The 18,001-nt window shown below is 48.0% G+C and overlaps 1 protein-coding gene across 1 annotated transcript; it reads right to left on the reverse strand.

Moving 5' to 3' along the window:
* Positions 1-933: 933 nt before the first annotated feature.
* TF (transferrin) lies at positions 934-15,365 on the reverse strand. Its single transcript, XM_086754251.1, has 17 exons — positions 15,236-15,365; positions 12,980-13,143; positions 12,662-12,770; positions 11,129-11,320; positions 10,796-10,931; positions 10,333-10,388; positions 8,886-9,055; positions 8,574-8,760; positions 7,389-7,552; positions 6,537-6,630; positions 6,047-6,082; positions 5,201-5,359; positions 4,154-4,298; positions 3,260-3,324; positions 2,494-2,678; positions 1,451-1,637; positions 934-1,174 (listed from the first exon to the last, which is right to left on the reverse strand). The coding sequence occupies exons 1-17, from the start codon at positions 15,276-15,278 to the stop codon at positions 1,137-1,139; spliced, it is 2,130 nt and encodes a 709-aa protein (XP_086610377.1). The 5' UTR covers positions 15,279-15,365; the 3' UTR covers positions 934-1,136.
* Between the last annotated feature and the right edge of the window lie 2,636 nt (positions 15,366-18,001).

An 18,001-nucleotide genomic window follows, 5' to 3' on the forward strand; every position in this document is an offset into this window, starting at 1 on the left:
CCATCTGTCCAGTATACTTCATCCTACATAAATGTGAGGAACTAAATTTCATTGCTTCCCATCACGGTCTACACTTCTGTCTTCCAAGGTGATCTTCAGTCCGACTAGCGGACTTCTCACAACACATACCATATGCATCCAAAAATCATGACTGTGAGCCCATAAAAACATTCTTTCCCTCAAAGACAGAAGCTCTTAGCATCCTTCTGCCCTCAGCAACTCTTCCATGCTTGCCTTGACAACAGGACTAGGACCTGTTAGATTACCCTAAACTCTGTTCCTCTGAAGCAGAAAGCCTCAGCAGACCTTTGCGTCTTGCCTTTTTATTTTCACCGTGGATCCGAGTCAGGCTGCCCACCTACATGTTTGTTTTCAGATCAGCAGCACGTGGGACAGACTACAAAACCACACGTGTTTCTAAGTAAGTCCGAGATTTTTTTCAGAAAGGAAGTCTGAGCCTGGACTCTTCCCATCAGTATACTTATGTGTTTTAAGAGTACTGCCCAGTGGAAACTGCTCAGATCCAGCCAGCTGAGATATGAGATGGAGTGATTTCTAGTCACACCTTCCATCTTACAACCACTGTATTTTTTTAGCTGGGTTTGGTTTCCTTCTCCACCCTTCAGCTTCCCTTTCATAAACACTCTCCCTCTCCGCTGGGTCCCAACCACACCGTGCAACTGTCATCTGCTGGGGAGATAATGGGATAACCTGGCTGAAGCAAAAGGACAGAGAGTACAAAACACCTGTTAATTAGGCTCTCGGGCACATTTAACCCATTTTGCTTGGGCAGGTGTTGAAACAAATTTCTCTATTGGGCAGCAATGGCCTTAAATGGCAACAGCCACGTTGGCATCTGGCACTGCCCTACGGCGAGAGGTACTGAAGAAGGAATGGGCTTCAAGACCACGTTGAAAAATCTCAGGACACTCATTTAGATTTGAGATTTTATTTCTTGCTGTGATGGCAGCAGAGAATGGTAAAGTCTCAAACAGCCACTTTCAGAGTGATGAGGAAGGGCAGAGAAAGCAGTGAAGGCAGAGGGCCCTCTGCGGGTCGGTGTTCGGTGCCAAGGGCACAAGAGGAGTCATGACTCGAAGTTTCCTCCCCCTCCAGCAAGGGTCCTTCCCATCTTGCTACTTGTCCCCGAGGAAAGTGCACACCTGGAGGAGGTCTGAAAAGGGAAAGGACAAGGAGAAGTTCAGACCCTTCCTTTAAACACTTTCCCACCAGCACACACCCAGCCACGCCAACAACATAATCGCATGGAAAATTTATGGAGCGTGCTGCAAAAAAATGTCTATTAACCACAGATCACACTGAGCACACACTGACAGTTATCCTCATTTTGCTTTAAACAAATAAACGGACAGCTAAAGAAGAAACTGTCCGTGCCTGCAAGGGTAAGAACTGCAATTCACAGACTTCTTCCTGGGGCTATTACAGTTACCTGATGGATTGCAGGTATTGAGGCTAGCAACGGAAGCATAGTATTGATCTCCGAGGAATTCCTTGTATGTTATTCCATCACGGAGTTTGACCAGACACTTGGTCAAGTCTTTAAACAGAAGGTCCTTAGTTTGAGACTTAAACATCTCGAACTTCTCTGTCTCAGTTCCTTTTGTTCCAAACAGTCTCTGAAATAAAGGCACAAAGAGATAAGTGTATGTAAAAAGGAGAAAGCTGGCAAGATGCAGCTCGTACAAGCTTAGCTCTTAGTCCTAGTTCTTCACCATCACCCTGGAGAGCCCCCAGCTGAGCTCCAGAAATTTAGGATTGAATCTTCTGTCTCTGTGGTCAGATGAGGCATCTCTCAGTGGTGAGCACTGTTGTGACATGACTATCTAAACAATTTTTTTCCATTTTAACATGTCACTACATGGAGAGTCCATCCGCAGATGCTGCCCGCAGGTCCTATGCCTTAGCCATGAGTTGGAAGCAAAAGGAGCTGACTTCCCAAGTGCCTCTCAGCACACCCCAACAGTGGTGCAAATATTAATGTTTTCAGTGTAAAATCAATCAGAGGTGAGTTGACTTGGTTACATTTACACTAGCAGCTGTAGGACTCTGTATGTGCAGGGAGACCGCTCTCTTCCCGGGGCTGGATGGCTCGGCACCTATCTTGTGCCTGACCCGGCTGGGTTAGAGACCAGGCACCTCGAGGAGCTTCTGAAACACATTTCCAAGAGCAGGGGTAGCGTGAGAAGGAGGTGATAATCTCATGTTACACAAGTATAGCGTGACAACAGCAACGATGATGATCTGGCTGTTACCTGAAAGGGTATTTGCTAAGGTGGCAGAGGAGAAAGAGCAGTTTGGAAGGGATGGAGTGAGGGGGAGGCTAAGGGACAAGGTTGTCACCCCATACTGGTAAGTTAAAATCTTCCACTTCTCACTGATTCAGGGAAACTCAGAGCATCATTGCTCTAAAAATGCAAATATGCCACATAAAAACAACCCCAGAACATTTCTTCCACTGTCAGTACTACCAACCTCCTGTCCCTCCAGCAGCTCACGGACAACTTTTGCGTTCTCAGGACGTGTGATCACAGCATGGGTAGGAACTTTAGCCAGGTGGCAGGTACTGTAATCCATGACATTTGCCCGTCGCCCGTCAGTGCACAGCAACTCAAATTGGTCCATTTTCAGATTTTTGGCCCAGTCTTCTTTATTTTCACCTTTAAAGAGAATTAGTTAGGAGATTCAGAGAGCTTGTGCAGCAGAAGAATGTCAGCCTCACAGCACCGAAGCAAGGTGCGTTTGTCTCTGCCTGCATGAGCACTGGCACTGGGACTTGGCATGTAAACAGGAGGCTGTAAGCAGAACTCAGGAACAGTAAACGGAATGAGTCAGACTCTCCGAGCAGGCTGGGAGACTTAATTACGTCTCCTTCCCAAATGCTTGGAAAACTTCAGCCACTGCTTTCAGAAATGTGAACTGAACTTTTTAATTTTCAGGCAAGTGAGGAGCTAAGAGCACAAAGGTGCCAGGACAGGAGTCTGCGGTTGAGGGATCACCTGAATAAACGTGCAGCTGCCATTAATTGTAGTTAGTGGGAAATTGTGCAGAAATGCCTGGGAAGAGCCACCCCGGGCAGATGGCATGTGCTGATCCTTGAATCCCACTCCTCCTGCGGGAGGGGAGGAATTGACAGGATGAGCAGGTAAAGCTGGCTATTACCTTCTGCTCTGGGAATAAAAATAATGCAGACTGGGGAAGGCAGCCGTGCCAAGCGCCGTGCAACAGAATAACCACGTACCCTCAGTGTTTTCCTTGACGATCGAATGCTTAATAAAGGCCACATCCCCCTGCTCGACCAGACACCTGGGAAGTACAAAGAAAGGCAAGTGATGTGCGTGCTTGAATCGTGGCCCTTTCCCGCAGATTTGATTCTGACCTATGTCTTATTTTTTAAAATTAATCTCCGAGGACAGCCAGGTCTAGGAGCCCTGTCGTGAATATTTTAAGCATACACAGTCTTTTAACACATTCTAGAAAAAAAAAATGTATTCTTCTCACATACTAAGTAGCTGATCTATTTTATTGTCAGAAAGAAGCAGTTTGGCCAGGTGCAGAATCTGCTTTGCTTTCGGCAATACCTGCCTGCGTGTGCTAACAGCTTTGTAGAAACACTAACTTGCACCAAAAGGACTGCAAACCCCGAAGCAGGGTCTCTTTGCTATTAGCTGTAAATGAAATGAGATTCATTCTCTTTGTAAATTCATACCCAATACAAATTACTTAGACTTGAGCTGATACTGAGCGGGTACAGAGGTGACGGCACTGGGGCTGAGCTCTGCTTTCGGCACTTTTTGGAGGACGGCTCATTTTAACTAAGGCTAGCAGCATTTTTAGCAGGGAGCATCTAGTGGCAGCATTGTTTGTAGGTTCCCATCTTTTAACATCCCTTGTTCGTGCTAAAGGTGCAGCACTGCTGCCTTTGTAGGAGGTCTGGCCAAAATGCTTGTATCTCTCCAAGTTTGCCTGGAGGCACCAGGACATTAATTTTACAGAACAGGAATGTTTGGCATCGTTTTGCAGGAAGCTACATAAAGAAAAAACGTCTAGCAAGTCAGCATCAACATGAGGCTGTACTCTGTATGTGATTAGCCCCAGGGTACCTGAGAGCAGCCCCGGTGTTCCCATCACCTACCGGAAAGCTCCCGTATATCCATAGTATTTCTCGTGGCTGTTGGGGACGCACTTCTCTGGTGGGATCCCCCCTGAGCCCTTGCAGAGCTGGCAGAGGCGGGAGTTAGGAGGAGACCCGGGAGCACAGCCCTCACTGAAGTATTCATCTGAAGGCAGAAATAGGAAAAGTTTGTTTTTCTTGCACTGAAAAGTTAGGGGTTTTTTAGGCTCAATTGTGATAAGCACTATACTGGCATAGAAAGAAGAGTATTTTTGCTGCAAACCATTCCCAGCTCATGCAGAGCCAGCCCCAGCCTCCTCAGCCTTTACCGGCTGGCAGAGTTGTGTTTGGCAGCAGTGGCAGAGCCCTGGGGGCAGAAGGGACAGTGGGAAAGGCAGGCAGGAGGATGGAGAGGCTGGTTTTAAAACATACCAACACTAGTATCTTCTTGCTCTTAGAGATTTCCTTTCGATAATTATATACTTAATTTGCATTGGTCCAACATATTTCCAGATTATTTTTGTTGGACCATTAATTCTCACCAATTGAAAGATGGACGGAGAAGTTGGTCTTCTGAACAGATTCTAAAGGCCCAGAGCCAATGCCGACTTTTGCCCCCTTATTCTCAGATCAGTCCCTTCAAGTTTCTTGAACAAAGATCAGCCTCTGTCACCAGTTCTCAGCCCTTCCTTTCCCTTCCGAGATTCGTAAACCCATCCTTCATCCTCACTTCACACCCTGCACAAACACCAGGCCCCCCTATACCTGGGGCAGCCTATGTTCCCTTCTTGGGAATACCTTTTGGGCTGCTGCAAAGAGAAAGGGAGAGATGTGAAAAGAAAACAAAGTGCCCCAAAGCAGCTGACATGCTGTATCTTACTCTGAAGCGGTCACCATCAGCCTAAAACTTTGCTCCATGAAGTCTTAAACAACAGAGTCTTCTCCATTTCCCACCTCCAGGTGGGAATCTTTGAGGCACAAGAAACTTTGAAGGTCAGATGAAGGACAGGAAAACATTTTTGCAAGCAGATTCCCAGCTTAAAGAAATGCATACAAAACTTGACTCACCGAAATTGCAGTTCCCTGTCTTGTTGTGAATCAAGCCCATGGGAATGTTCCAGCCAGCAGTTCTCCCAACAGCGGTGTGGCACGACTTCTTGCCCTGCAGATTGTTCCATGTGATGTCGCTGTCAGATTTCTTCACAACAGCAACAGCGAAGTAGGATGCTTTCAGAAGATAAAATAGAGGAGGATTAAGGACTGACCTGAGGATCCCACTGAGCTCCCTTACAAGAGCATTGGCTCCACGTGGGAGAGGGCACCTATGAACAGCGTAGCAGAAATACTTTGCCCTTATAAATTATTTACCATGCAGTGACAACAGAAGAATTGGCAGATGTGATGCATCTGCTCCCACCGTGCTCCTGGGAAATTATTATCCCTGACATCCCCCCCGCCTCAAAACTCTGACACTTGGGTACGCGAGAAGGCTGTAGCAAGACATGTGTGACAATTTCTTATCCCCTCCTGATTACTGATCCTGTCTTTACCACAGGACAAAAAACTTCCCTCCTCTCCCTCTTCCCATTTCGATAAAGAACAATTTCCTAGTGCTACAACCCAGACCCTCTTCCCCCGTTCACAGCCCTGCCACCGTGATGGTGCGGCCGTGCTCCAGATAGCTGCAACTAAGCACAAATCTCTGCCGCTGCCATAGGCTTTGCCTTCATATCTGCTTGCAGACCCAGACTTTCCATCTGACTAAATTAATCTCCCAGATTTTTAATACCTACATTGGACACAGTGGCTTTTTGTGTGGAGACTGGCCATTTATTCTCCGCTCGTGACTGCATATATATTTTTCTACTTATACCCATCAGGATGGTTTTCTGTCCCTGTGTTGGCAGTAATTACCTGGCTGGCCTTCTGCTTTGCTGCATTCATTATTATCTGGGGGAGGGAAAAAGAAGATATTAGATAAAAGAGATGGCAAATACAAAAAAAACGATCGAGCTCGCTAATTTCTGGAGAAACTTCATTCTAGAAGTGACTATTTCAGGTAACACCTTGTGCGTCGCCAGAAAAAGGCACAGCCTCCATCTGCTCCTCTGAGCTAAAACAATTAGTTTTACCGAGGCTAATGCTAAAGGACAGGGACATAATAACTAAATCAAAGCAGACAGGAGCTGGAGGTCAATGTGTTCCTTACTGTTGGTGCCCACTCTCCTAGGGCTGTTCCACCTCTGTGGAAAGGCAAGGTCTGCAGCGGTGAGCAGAGCACCGTGTGTTTTCTGCAGGATGCAACGCTGAGGCTGCTTTCTAGATTTCAGAACACAAACAATGCTTTTACACCAGCCCATTCCCCACCACCTGGGCCCACAGGGGCAGCCTGGGCTGTGCTTACCCTCATAGTTTTCTCCCATCACTGGCACCAAGCCACACACGCCAGCAGTGTAGACAAAACCTCCGTCTAAGCTGACAGCATCGGCGTCACCTTTCTGCAATGAAAATGGTGCAGTGCTGAAACGATGCTGTGTGTCCACGTCCCCAGACCAGCACTTTTCAGAAATCAGATGGCAAAAGAAGCACTCAAGGTAAGGGAGAAAGGCCTGGGGCTAAGGGAATCTGAGAGGCCATCCCTTAGGGTACAGACGGACGAGATCTCGCTGATGCAAGCAGAGTGAGCTTTGAAGTTATTGCTCCTGTGCGCTTGCATCCGCCTCCAGCAGCAGCTCTACTCCCCAGGCGCTCGCAGGCTTGGGCGCGCGACTCTCCTAGCCTGCTTCCCTGCCAAACAGATCTCCTTATCTCACCTGTCCTTTCAAGTTTGCATTTTGTGCTGTCTTCACGGTACTGACCCAACCCTCTGAGCTACCACCAGCATCTTCATCTACGCTATGGAACCACTCCCCTTCTAAGCAGGCAGCTGTTTTCCTCTGTGTTTTAAAAAAATTGTGTTTTGCCTTCCTTTTCCAAATAAAAAGTTACTTCACACTAGAAAATTGCTTTTTTTATTTAGGAGATCTCAAAAAAGAACACTCTCCAATTTTTTTTTTTTTAACGTTAATTGGTGAAAAATTAGTTGAGCCTTTTCCCTGTGATGAGGTTGTTTTCTGCCCATTGGTATTTCTCACAAAGCTCCCAAAGTTTTTTAAGATCTACTCTCCCCATCCACCCCATCTATTCCCAGGCTGAAAGAAGAAACACTGCCCTCCACCTGACTCTCAAGGAGAAGAAAAGGAAAAAAAGGCCACACCATGATCTGGATAATGCAGTTCTCAGTGTTGTCTGCCACGGTGCACTCCACTTTCCCATTGCTCATGAAACTCCAGATGTCACACTTCCTCTTCTCATTCTTGCCTACTGCACACCACCGTATCTTGTTTTCTCTGTGGCTGGAGTTCGACTGATCTGTAAAACCTGTGGAGGTAAAAAAAAGGATAAGCCTAGAGCCCTGCTGAACAATAAGGCTACAAACAAGCTACTTTCTGGGTGCCCGGGACTCAGCCGTGAAACCATCTGTGCACAGCAACCTGTTGCTGCCCAGTGCACGAGGTTCTTATTTAAAAAGCCCCGGGCTGGCGTGAATGGAAGGGGTGATTCTTAAGCTGAAGGATGGTCAAAAATCAATTTACGGGTCAGAAAGGAGAACTTCTGCATAACACAAGCTGTTCTGGCATCGCAACCAATGAACTACTGTGCATTAATGGTACTTGGTATTGCTGCCTATAACACATTCCGCATTTTCCCAGACCTCACAGCCCAGACAATCGTGAGACTAAGACCAGATCGAGCTGAAAAAATACAAGCTACGTGTGTTTCTGTGAAGTGGCATTTGAATAATGTTTTGCTTCTACATGAAGGCCACGCACCCTCTTCCATAAATGCCATAGCGGCTGAGCCTCTGAGCAACTGTACATTTTACGTGGATTTGGGGGGTTCATTTGTGGGATGTTTGACTCTCGGAAAGCCAGCTAGGATGTCAGTAAATGCTTGATGAGTCTAGACAGAAACAAAGGACATTGTTTCCCTCAAGTGGGCAATACTGGACCTGGTGTCATGGGATGTTCCTTCCTCTTATGTCCCAGAAATGGCTTTTCTAAGCAGCCATTTTGACCATGCCCAATCCCTACCACCAGCTGAATAACCGTAGGCAATTTCTGAAAGGACAAAGGGTGGAGTGCCTGTAAATCTTCCATCTCTGTCAGTGTGGTGATGATGTTATTTTGACTTTGAAATCAACAAATTCTTTTTGTTGATGTAAATGAAGTTTGTGAAGATTGTGTAAATTTAATGATAATACCTTTCACAGGAAATATTTTGCAGAGAATACCATCTATGTTTGAAAAAACTGTGTTCCCTTCCCCAGACATATTTGCTGATCCCATCTCTTCAACGCAGTTCACACTGACGTGACATTAGTATTTCATGTCCTGCCTACCTTTCTGAAGGCTCTTGATGGCATTGTAATACTCAAAGCCCAGGTAGAGCTGGAAGTCCATCAGTGATGGGATACGTTTCAGCTGGACAGCAGAGTCTTTGAAAAGCAAGTCTTTGAGGCCTGGCTCCTTCTTGCCAGGTGGCCCAAAGAGATGGAAGGTGCTGGTTGTTTCCACGCCAAATTTTTCCTGCCACAGGGGAAAAATAATCAGCAAATGACTCTACTAAAGCTTTTGGAAAGCTGGAGAGAGCATGTAAAGCCAGAGGACAGAAGATGGGATGCTAAGGGAAGGAAAGGAGAGCTTTACAATACCTGTGCTTTTGAGAGAAAGTTCCAGATGTCATCAACCTTACTATCATCTCGAGCCACAACAGCGTGAGCAGGCACTCTGGCCCAGTTACAGTCTTTGTAGTTGTCCACAGGCTGACGGGTACCATCCAGACACAGCAGCTCGTACTTATCCTTCTCCTCTGGCGCATTTTCTGGAGGAAGGGAGGAACCATGTGTTGCATCACCATGAAAATAGACAAAGAAGCCAGTCTGGGCAGCTTTGTAAGGAATTTATTTCTGTGGAAGCTTGGGGTAGAATTCTTCACAGAAGAGAGGTTGCGTGCACCCCCTTTGGGTGTGTTATGGGGGCAATGCAGAAAGGAGAACACATGTGCCTGTGAAAGAGAGATTATTCCTGCCCCTGTCATAACTAAGCCAACAGTAAGAGGATTTCTGTGGCAGTGCTGCCTAGACATCCAGGCATGTACAAATAGATACAAAGGCAAGTAGATTTACAAACACCATACAAATTGATTGAACAGGTCAGGAGCTACACATGGTCTGTGAAGGCCAGTAGTGTCAAGGCTGAAAACAGAGCCCAGGTCAGAGATCACAGGGTTACAGGAGAATTCAGGTGGGAAGGGACCTGTGAAGATCTCTAGTCTAAGCCACTGCGCAAAGCAGGGGCAAACCGGGTTACTCCATGTAGATCTTAAAAACCTCCAAGGATGAAGAATGCACAACTGTCCTGGGCAACCTGCCCCACTACTTCGCTGTTCTCAACAGGAAAATAATTTCTCCTTGTATCTGGTCTAGACCTCTCTTGTTTCAGTTTCTGATTATTGTTTCTCATCTTTCCAACTGTCCTCCTCTGTAAAGATCTTGGCTCCACCTTCTTGCTAACCTCCTTGTAGACACAGGCAGGCTGCTCTGAGGTCCCTCCAAAGCCATATCTTCCCCAGGCTGATCAAGCCCACCTCCCTGAGCATCTCCTCACAAGACAAGTGTCCCTGCCCCATGACCATCTTGGTGGCCCTCCACTGAGCTCAGTGCAGGTCCTGGGCATGCCAGGCCATCATCCATCTCCAGGAGGTGCAGAGTTAGCAAACTCTTGCTGTGGGCTGAATTCCCTCCCTTCCTGAAGGGATAAGTGAGCATAATTACCTACACAATTGCTCACCTGGCATTTGCTGTGATAATGTTACAGCTAGCTTTGAAATATGGCAACAATAATAACACTGAATGTAAATCAAGCAGATTTTCCTACTCCAAAGAAGAAAATGTGGATCCCACCACAATCATATTTTTCAGCAACAAGAGTGAGTCAGTCCACAGTGTACAAAACATCTTTCTAGACATGAAAGGAGAAGAGGTTTGAGGCAGAACTGGAGAGGAATGAAAGTCTGCACACTGTAGACTAATTGTAGGATGGAGTGGTGGCATGAGGTTGAAGTGGAAAGGAGAGAAACAAATGATCTCACAGGCCTACCTTGAACAGTTGTGTGTTTCACAAAAGCCACATCTCCTTTTCCGTCTTTCAGACACCTGCAGGTGGAAGGAACAGAAGAGATGTTAAAAAACCAAAAATTGTGGCTGCCTATCTCCTGTTTCAGCAAATTATTTCGGCACAAACTGCAACCATAGAGCAGTAATCTTCCCCCAAAAAAGCTAGGCTAACAGAGAAGAAAATGTAATGGCAGAGAAGTAAAGCTCAAGGAGCCCCATTAGAACAATGCTAATGCTGTATATTCTTAAGTCTGTGCAAAACCAGAAAACCAAGGTGCCTCTCTCATCTCCTGCTAGCTACCTGCTGGTTATTACCAGCACTCCCAGTTCTATAAATTCAGTCTCCTCGAGACCCCTGATTACAACACAGCTCTCCCTTGTATAATGACAACTTGCATGTGTCAGGGCTAGACTATTTCCCCAACGGAAAAATAACTGTAACTCACTGAAAAGCTCCAGAATATCCAGAATAAGGTGCTGTGCGGGAGCACTTGGTTTTGGAGTCCCCCTTGCACTGACGGCACAGTTTTTGTTCAGTGGTGACACCAGGCACGCAGCTGGCAGAGAAAAAATTGGCCACCGCTATGGATGAGAAAGAAGCAACAATTAGTCTAAAATTCACTTTTACAAGGACCTAGAAGAGAGGGGATACATAAAGAATGTCAGTGACTCGACTGCTCTGCAAGCCACCTCTGCAGAAGATCGGTCAACATTGCTTTTGTTGTACCACCACCCCTGGCTTAACATCATCCCATTTACCTCGCCATGTCCCACCTCACCTTGCTTAATGGAGCCCGAGTCTTTGCCATCCCACTTGATGTCTCCTCGGTGGATGAGTGTCCCAATCGGGATGTTCCAGCCAGCGGACCTGCCCAGGCCTGTGTGGCAGGAGGTCTTGCCCTGCAAGTCATTGATGGTGAAGCCTGTTCCTTTCTTCACGACAGCCACGCTGTAGTAGCTGGTTGCGGAGCCTGCAGTGCAAGTAAAAGCAGGAAAGCAATGAAAAAGCAGGACTTAGGAACATTTCAAATCCTGCCAAACCCCCGATTTCAGAGAATAAAGCACTGCACTTCCAAATAATTAGCCACTTTCCTTGAACACTCGTGGTTTTCCCATTTTTCTTGGGCATGAGCTACACTGCCGATATTGAGCCAATGCTGTGCATTACAACTTGCAACGATAAGTGACCTGAAAGTACTAACACACACAAAATGCTTTGCCCCTAGACAGATGTTAGACATCCCCATACTTTTGTAAGGATGCTTCAACAAGTCATCTTGGCAACTCTTCCTTGGCAAGTCTTCTCTCAAATGCCATTGCACATTGAAGCATATGTGTAAGGCTTGCAAGAACGAAATTCCACATTTAATCTTTGAAATTATACCTAGACCATCACATGCATATGAATAAAGTGACTTAGTTTTAGGGGTGGTAAAGACCACAGCCTTCCATTTAATATCTGTATTTTTTTAGCTACTGTGTTGAGAATCATAGAATCATAGAATGACTCTGCCGCATTGGTTTGATCCTTAATATTGTGTACAAACAGGCTGAACTCCAGGGCACAGGTCAAAAGGCATCGGGAGCTTTGGACATGGTGAGAAAAATAAAAATGGGAAAATAGTGTCTGTTTGGCTCCCAAGAGAAAGATGGGAGAGACAAAGGGCAGTTCAGAAAATGAGAAGGACAGAGCAATAGAGCTAACTCTTATCAGAAGGGACTGCTGCAGAGCACTTCTTATGCTTTTCTTCTTTTTTCTGTGCACTGCCTGCACCTCTTGCCTCAGTAATCTCAACTGGGTGTTCCTCCACAAGCACTAATGGCAATACTGTTGCCTCTTCTTCTTCTTTTTCTTTTTTTTTTTTTGTCTTGGTGACTGTGCAGGAAGATGCACAGGTTATCTGTGCTATCTAGCTCAGTGTTTTACTTGTGTAGTTCAAGGTCACTGAAAGCAGATCTTGAGACCAGCACAATTTTTTGCCATGCTTCAGAAGGGCCAGGATTTCTGCTCATGATGCTCTCCTTCCTTGGCCACCACATCACCATGTGACCAGTGACTTCCATCACAGCTAACGTCAGAAATGGGGCACCGGCTCTGCCTGTTTCCATTGCAGTGACTTTGGCCGTGGGTGATGATTCACATTTTGGTGTAACTGCCCCCCACCCCCACTTCGCCTCTGGGATCTGGAAGCCAGGGGCAATAACTCAGACACCCAACAGAAATAATGTGGGAGCTCTGCATGAAAAGGCTGGCCTTTGCGCTATCCGTTTGTCACCACCACTTGGCTTAAAAACATTGCATGAAAATGTACCTCCACTTTGCTCATAGACCTCAGCAGCAATGGGCTTCAGGTTGTAGGGGGAAAGGCCTGCTTCATAAACATGACCACCGTCCAAGCTAATGGCATCAGCTTCCTTATTCTAAACAACAAAAATATTTCAGTCAATAGACAAAGAGCAGGGACATACGAGGGAAAAACACTTTCCTGGAGATTCTCCTGGATCCTCGTGGGCAAGTCCTCTACAGGGGGATCACAGGTACAACTCAAAGGAAACCCCAGCCTTCTCCAGGTGTAACAGGCTGCTGAAACATCCTCAGTGCCCAGCACAGATATTTGGTGCCCACTCACCGAAATGGCTTTTATGCAGTCAAAGTACGTTGCTTTCTGCAGGCAACTCAATGCAACACTCTCTTGTTGCATGTGGTCCCTTAGACTCCTGCATTTGGCCTCTTCTGCTGAGGATATGGTGCACCATCTGATGCTTGCCTTGGGGGGAGCAGCAAAACACAGAGCTGTAGAAAGAACCAGAAATAAATAGAAAGGTAGAAAGGCATCACATTGAGATAAATAGCATCTCTGTGAATACATGATCTCTGGTTGCCTGCAGTCATGGCCTCTGGTGATGGGTGGAGGATCTCCCTTGCACATCTCCTAAGTCGTGCAGGAAGGTCCTTTCTTTCTTGCCTGATGTGTCCATCTTCATGAACATCTGGGAGGATCATTCCTGACCCTGGGTAATAGATGTCCTGCACAGCACCGTGATTCAAGCAGCCAGAGCTCACGGCAACATCCACAGGAGTCAGAGAACAAATCCACATGTTCCAAGAGAAACCAAACTCAAGACTGCAAAAATGATGAGAAAAGGCGGTCCACTGAAGCAGTGTCTTTGCAAATAACCCCAGAGGGAGAGCAGCTCTGACCTGACCAGACTATATTCAGTACGTTGTCACACATGACCCCCTTGGGAGCTAGATGATCTGATATATTAAACAGTCTCTCTATATCTCACCTCCTCCACTACACCCAGTAACAGAGATGCTGTACCACCACCACAGTCCTCTCTCCTAAGAGTCCCCCAACCAGTAAACGCAGCTGACTGACTGCTCTGGGAGACTGGAGCAAAGCAAAGACCTCAGGTGGACACAGACTCACACCTCCTTCAGCAACTTAGACACCAGAAACCTGGGAAACTTGCAGTTAAAGTACGTGGCCAGCCCGTGCTGCCCACTTCACCTTAACTCTGTCCCTTCTTGGCAGGATTGCGCAGACCAAGAGGCTGCGTGCACAGCTTGCTCCCTCCAAACCCTTGACGGCACATTTCATCCAAACATCTTCAGATTAATCTGCGGTGCTTCCATTTTCTCTTTCACCTCTGAAATATTCTCTCTTGATTTTTGTGCCATAAGCTGCCAACAGACACCTCCCCTCCCCTTTCCCAGTGGAGATGCTGAATTTGGCCACAGGGAGAATCCTTAGCCTTCATTCCTACTGCCATCATCTACATTTTTCAAGTCTTGGCTGCACAAAGCCATGGTCACCTAAACCTAGTGCTGGCAACCATCCTGTCCTGAGCAGAAGCCAGACCTCCTGAGGGAGTCAGCCCGCCTGCACTGGTGAACATTGGGAAGGCGATGAGAACCCGAGTGCCATGGCCTCTGCCGCAGAGCTTTGGGGTAACCTCTTGTCTCCTTCCGTGCAAAGGAGGAGGAGGGACTCTTCACCATTAATAAGACATCATTGTATGCTAGTACTCAGCAAAGGTGCTCGAGGGCTTTCCGATGCCAGCGGCACAGGGAGCGCTTCCCACCAGAGGACATGAATCACCACAACGCGTTATGGGGGATCAGAAGAGACCCGCTGCCTACTCCGAGGAGGAGACCGCTCTTTCCCTTTCCAGGCAGCTACCTGACTGTTGCCTGACAAAACTGTGACCAGAGAGAGAGGAGAGAAATAATCGCATCAAGCAGAGCTAGCTCTGCAACAGCACAGTTTAGGCATAAAAGACACAGGAGCCCGAGCAAAGTGCAGCCGCAGCAGCAGGACGGAGCAGCGCAGGGGTAGAGGAGGGGGGCATGGGGAGTCTTTCGCTACTTAAGCTCTATTTTATTGTCAGCACCTGCAGGTTTAACCCTACACACATGCAGGCTTGGCAGGCAGGTCTTGCTTCAGTCTCTGACCCCATGCCTGAACCCCTGCTCCTCTCCCAACTTTTCCCTTCGCCCCACGACAGCAGGAGTGCGGAGCCTCTTCCAAGCGGTCCCCTGCCCGGCGGTGGGTGCTGAGCATCCCTCCTCCTTGCCCACCGTGCTCGGCGCCTTGCTGTGAGGAGCCAAAGACCTCCCTGCAGCCTCAGCGGGCTGGCCCAAGGAAAAAGCTGCTGTCGTTAACACTCAAAACACCGTCCTTGTAGACAGAGATCCACAGCTGCCAAAGCAAGCATCTGGCAGGGGCTCCTGTGCTTTTCCGTCCTGGCTTTTATTTAAGAGCTGCCTGGGTTTGGCACAGGCTGCAGCTCTAAACCAGCCTCATCTAGGGGGGAAGCCTGAGGTGCTGGGAGGTTTGGATTCTTCCTTTCCCCCGAAACTGCTTTCGGTAGACACTTACCCACTATCCCGAAGGACAGCACAGTGGAGAGTGCGAGTTTCATACTTGAGCAGGGGGTCAGGTGCCGAGGAGGGGATGCAGTAGCCTTGGTCACAGACTGTCCCCTCCAAGTCTGTGATGGCTCCGAAACCGCTTTCTCCCTCTTTTATAGAGGAACAGCCCTGGCTGTGTTTGCAGAAGCAATGACCTAACACTGTTTGTCCTTCCTTGTTTCTCAATAGCTCCCAAATCGCCCCCCCCCCCTTCCTGGATCAGTCCATTTTTAGGAAGCCTTTCACTTTGGCACTGAACCCCTCCGCAGGCAGGAGTCAGAGCAGGGCGAAGTGCTTTTCATTTCACAAGGGGCTTCAGATGGAAAATTCCCAAGTTGTGACACTTGAATTCCCCCTGCGGGATGAAATGCCACAGGAGGGGCTAATTTCCTTGTGCTAGCCAACCCCCTGCCTCGCACAGCCTGATCTCAGAAAGTCCCTGCTGGATCCGGCCCCAAGTTTCACGTGTTTGCCAGTAACTGCTGCTGTGGTGCCCGTCGCCCTTTGGCTTGCAGCACCCTGAGTGCCTGCCCGCTCTCTTGGCAACGGCAAGGGGGTTGAAAGGCGGTAAATGTTCCTTACACGTGATCTGGCAAGCTTCTTGCACAGGCAAAGAAGGTCGATGGCAGCGACGAAACCACTTGCTAGTGCCCTGCAGCCAGGAGAAAACACCACACTGCACCTTTGTTAAGTTCTTGGTATGAGCCTGGGATCAAACGCTGAGATTAGCAGTCACCCTCCTCCCGCTTCCTCTGCGAAACCACTCCATCCTACTGATCCTACTGTATCGCTCCACGTTTATCTCCTTGCAGTCAGGACCAGTGGGGCACAGCCAGGTTTACAAAGGTCTGCCTTCGTCGTGCTGTCCCAGGCTCCATGTTCCCATCTGTGCTGCAGGCTACAAGACCAGCTTCTGGTTGACTTTGGCACATGGCCACTAAATGAGAGTCCCTGGACCACATCAGCTAGCCCACAAGCCCTGGCAGCATTGCTAGGCAGCAGCTGCTAGGGCTGGTCTACCCGCCGTGTCTACTTGACACAAGCTACAAGAGTGCTGTAGGAAGCCCAGTGGTGAGGTCTAGCACCCAGGCTTGCTCCCAAGAGCATCAGCCTCTCTTTGTGATCTTCTGGATCCCGTGCACAGGTCCTTCCTCTCCCATTGCCTGCACCCTCCAGGCAGCAGTGCCATGGGCTTGCCCGCAGCATGTTCCTGGCTGAGGCTGGCTGGAAGCACCCTGGGTTTGCTCTTCTCCCTCCTCCCAGCAGGCTCGGGGCAAAGTGACCTGCAGATGGGTGGTGGTGGCCAAAGTGCAGGTGGGAGCCCAGTGTCAGGTCAAGGATATGGCAAAGTGACCCAGGGAAGGGTCTGCTGGAGACCTTCAGGCAGTGACCACGTCCACCGTGTCACGGTGAGCCTGCCCTACCTGTGACTCTGGCTGCTGGAGGTCCCTCCAGGCTAAGTGAGAGGCACTCATGGCCACGCTGGTTATTTCAGCATCATCTTTAACAGTTCCTTCAGCATGGCTAGTTTGTATTTCTCATCCCTTCATCCTCTGCTTTCCCAGAAGATCAGCACTTCTTTTCCAAACACACCGCATTGTGTAGGGGGGAATTACTTGCTCCCACTACAAGCCTTCCTTCCCTTTTAAAAAACTGTAATTTCCCATCTGTATTTACTCCAGCAAGCTGTGGCTCTCCAAGGTCTTCCTCCACTGAGACACACAGATGCCACTGAAATCCATACCCAGCTCCCTGTGGGTCTCACCAATCTTTGCCTCACTCAGAGGGGCCTCAGCAATGTCCCCATTCATAGGAAGAAGAGGCACAAGGGCTTGCAGGAGGCTGTCCCACAAAGTTCTTCCACAGCTTTTTGACAATTTGTTCCAAAATGCCTCTTCTAACAGATATTTCAAGACAGCCTAGAAATTACAATGCCACTGAAAAAGCAAAGTTACCTGAGCACATAAATAATGATGAAAATATTTGGGCGTCATAACTCCACAAATGACGTTACAACACTAGCCAGAGCAGATAAAGGTATTTTTGCCACATGACAGATGAAGGGCAAAGACACAGAAGACATAAAGGATCTGTTCAAGCAACAGACGAGCAATTGCTGGAAGAGTGCATGCTATCCTGCCTTCTGCACATGCTTCCCAGCCTTTTTTACATGGACAACCCACTGCTCCTCTCCTCTCAAATTGCACCTCTGTCCCCAATGCAGTCTCTGTATCTGCTGAGGGGATGGCTGTGACATGGTGATGTGATAGGTGGTTTTCAATCCACATCCCTTTCCCTTGCCCTCCCAGGTGGCATCAGGGCAAATCCAGGGGTGAAGGAAGAGGCTTGGGTTGCAATAGATTTTACTGCTTGCCTCTTGTCTTCTGGCCTTTACCAGTAACTCCTGGATTTTCAGATGTCCAGCCAACAGACATCTGGAAAGTAACTGGTCACATAAAGAGCAGCTTCTATACCTCCTTTTGATGCTATCAAATCCTACCTTTCTCCACGATGGATTTCCATTCGCCTCCTGGTATGATCCCATCTTGCGACTACTCCTTCAGCCACTTTGCCTCCTGTGGCTAAGATTCACTACTCCAGCCTGAGGCAGAGCAGCTCTGGGGAGAAGAAACTCTTCCAACACGGAGTTTGCCTTGGAGGTACCCAATGGCAGAAGAACAGCAGATTGGTGGTGTGTCCTGTAGGCCACCTGGGCATGAAGGCTCAGATCTTG

The sequence above is a fragment of the Chlamydotis macqueenii genome, chromosome 9, assembly GCF_036417535.1.
Source record: "Chlamydotis macqueenii isolate bChlMac1 chromosome 9, bChlMac1.mat, whole genome shotgun sequence".
In the NCBI taxonomy this organism is placed as follows: Eukaryota; Metazoa; Chordata; class Aves; order Otidiformes; family Otididae; genus Chlamydotis; species Chlamydotis macqueenii.

Excerpts from the sequence above, each read along its gene's own strand:
- TF (XM_086754251.1), bottom strand. The coding sequence starts at position 15,278 with ATGAAACTCGCACTCTCCACTGTGCTGTCCTTCGGGATAGTGG. Across the intron at positions 12,771-12,979 it reads ACTGCATAAAAGCCATTTCG|AATAAGGAAGCTGATGCCAT; the intron begins GTGAGTGGGCAC and ends TTTGTTGTTTAG. Across the intron at positions 8,761-8,885 it reads ACTTTCTCTCAAAAGCACAG|GAAAAATTTGGCGTGGAAAC; the intron begins GTATTGTAAAGC and ends CCCCTGTGGCAG.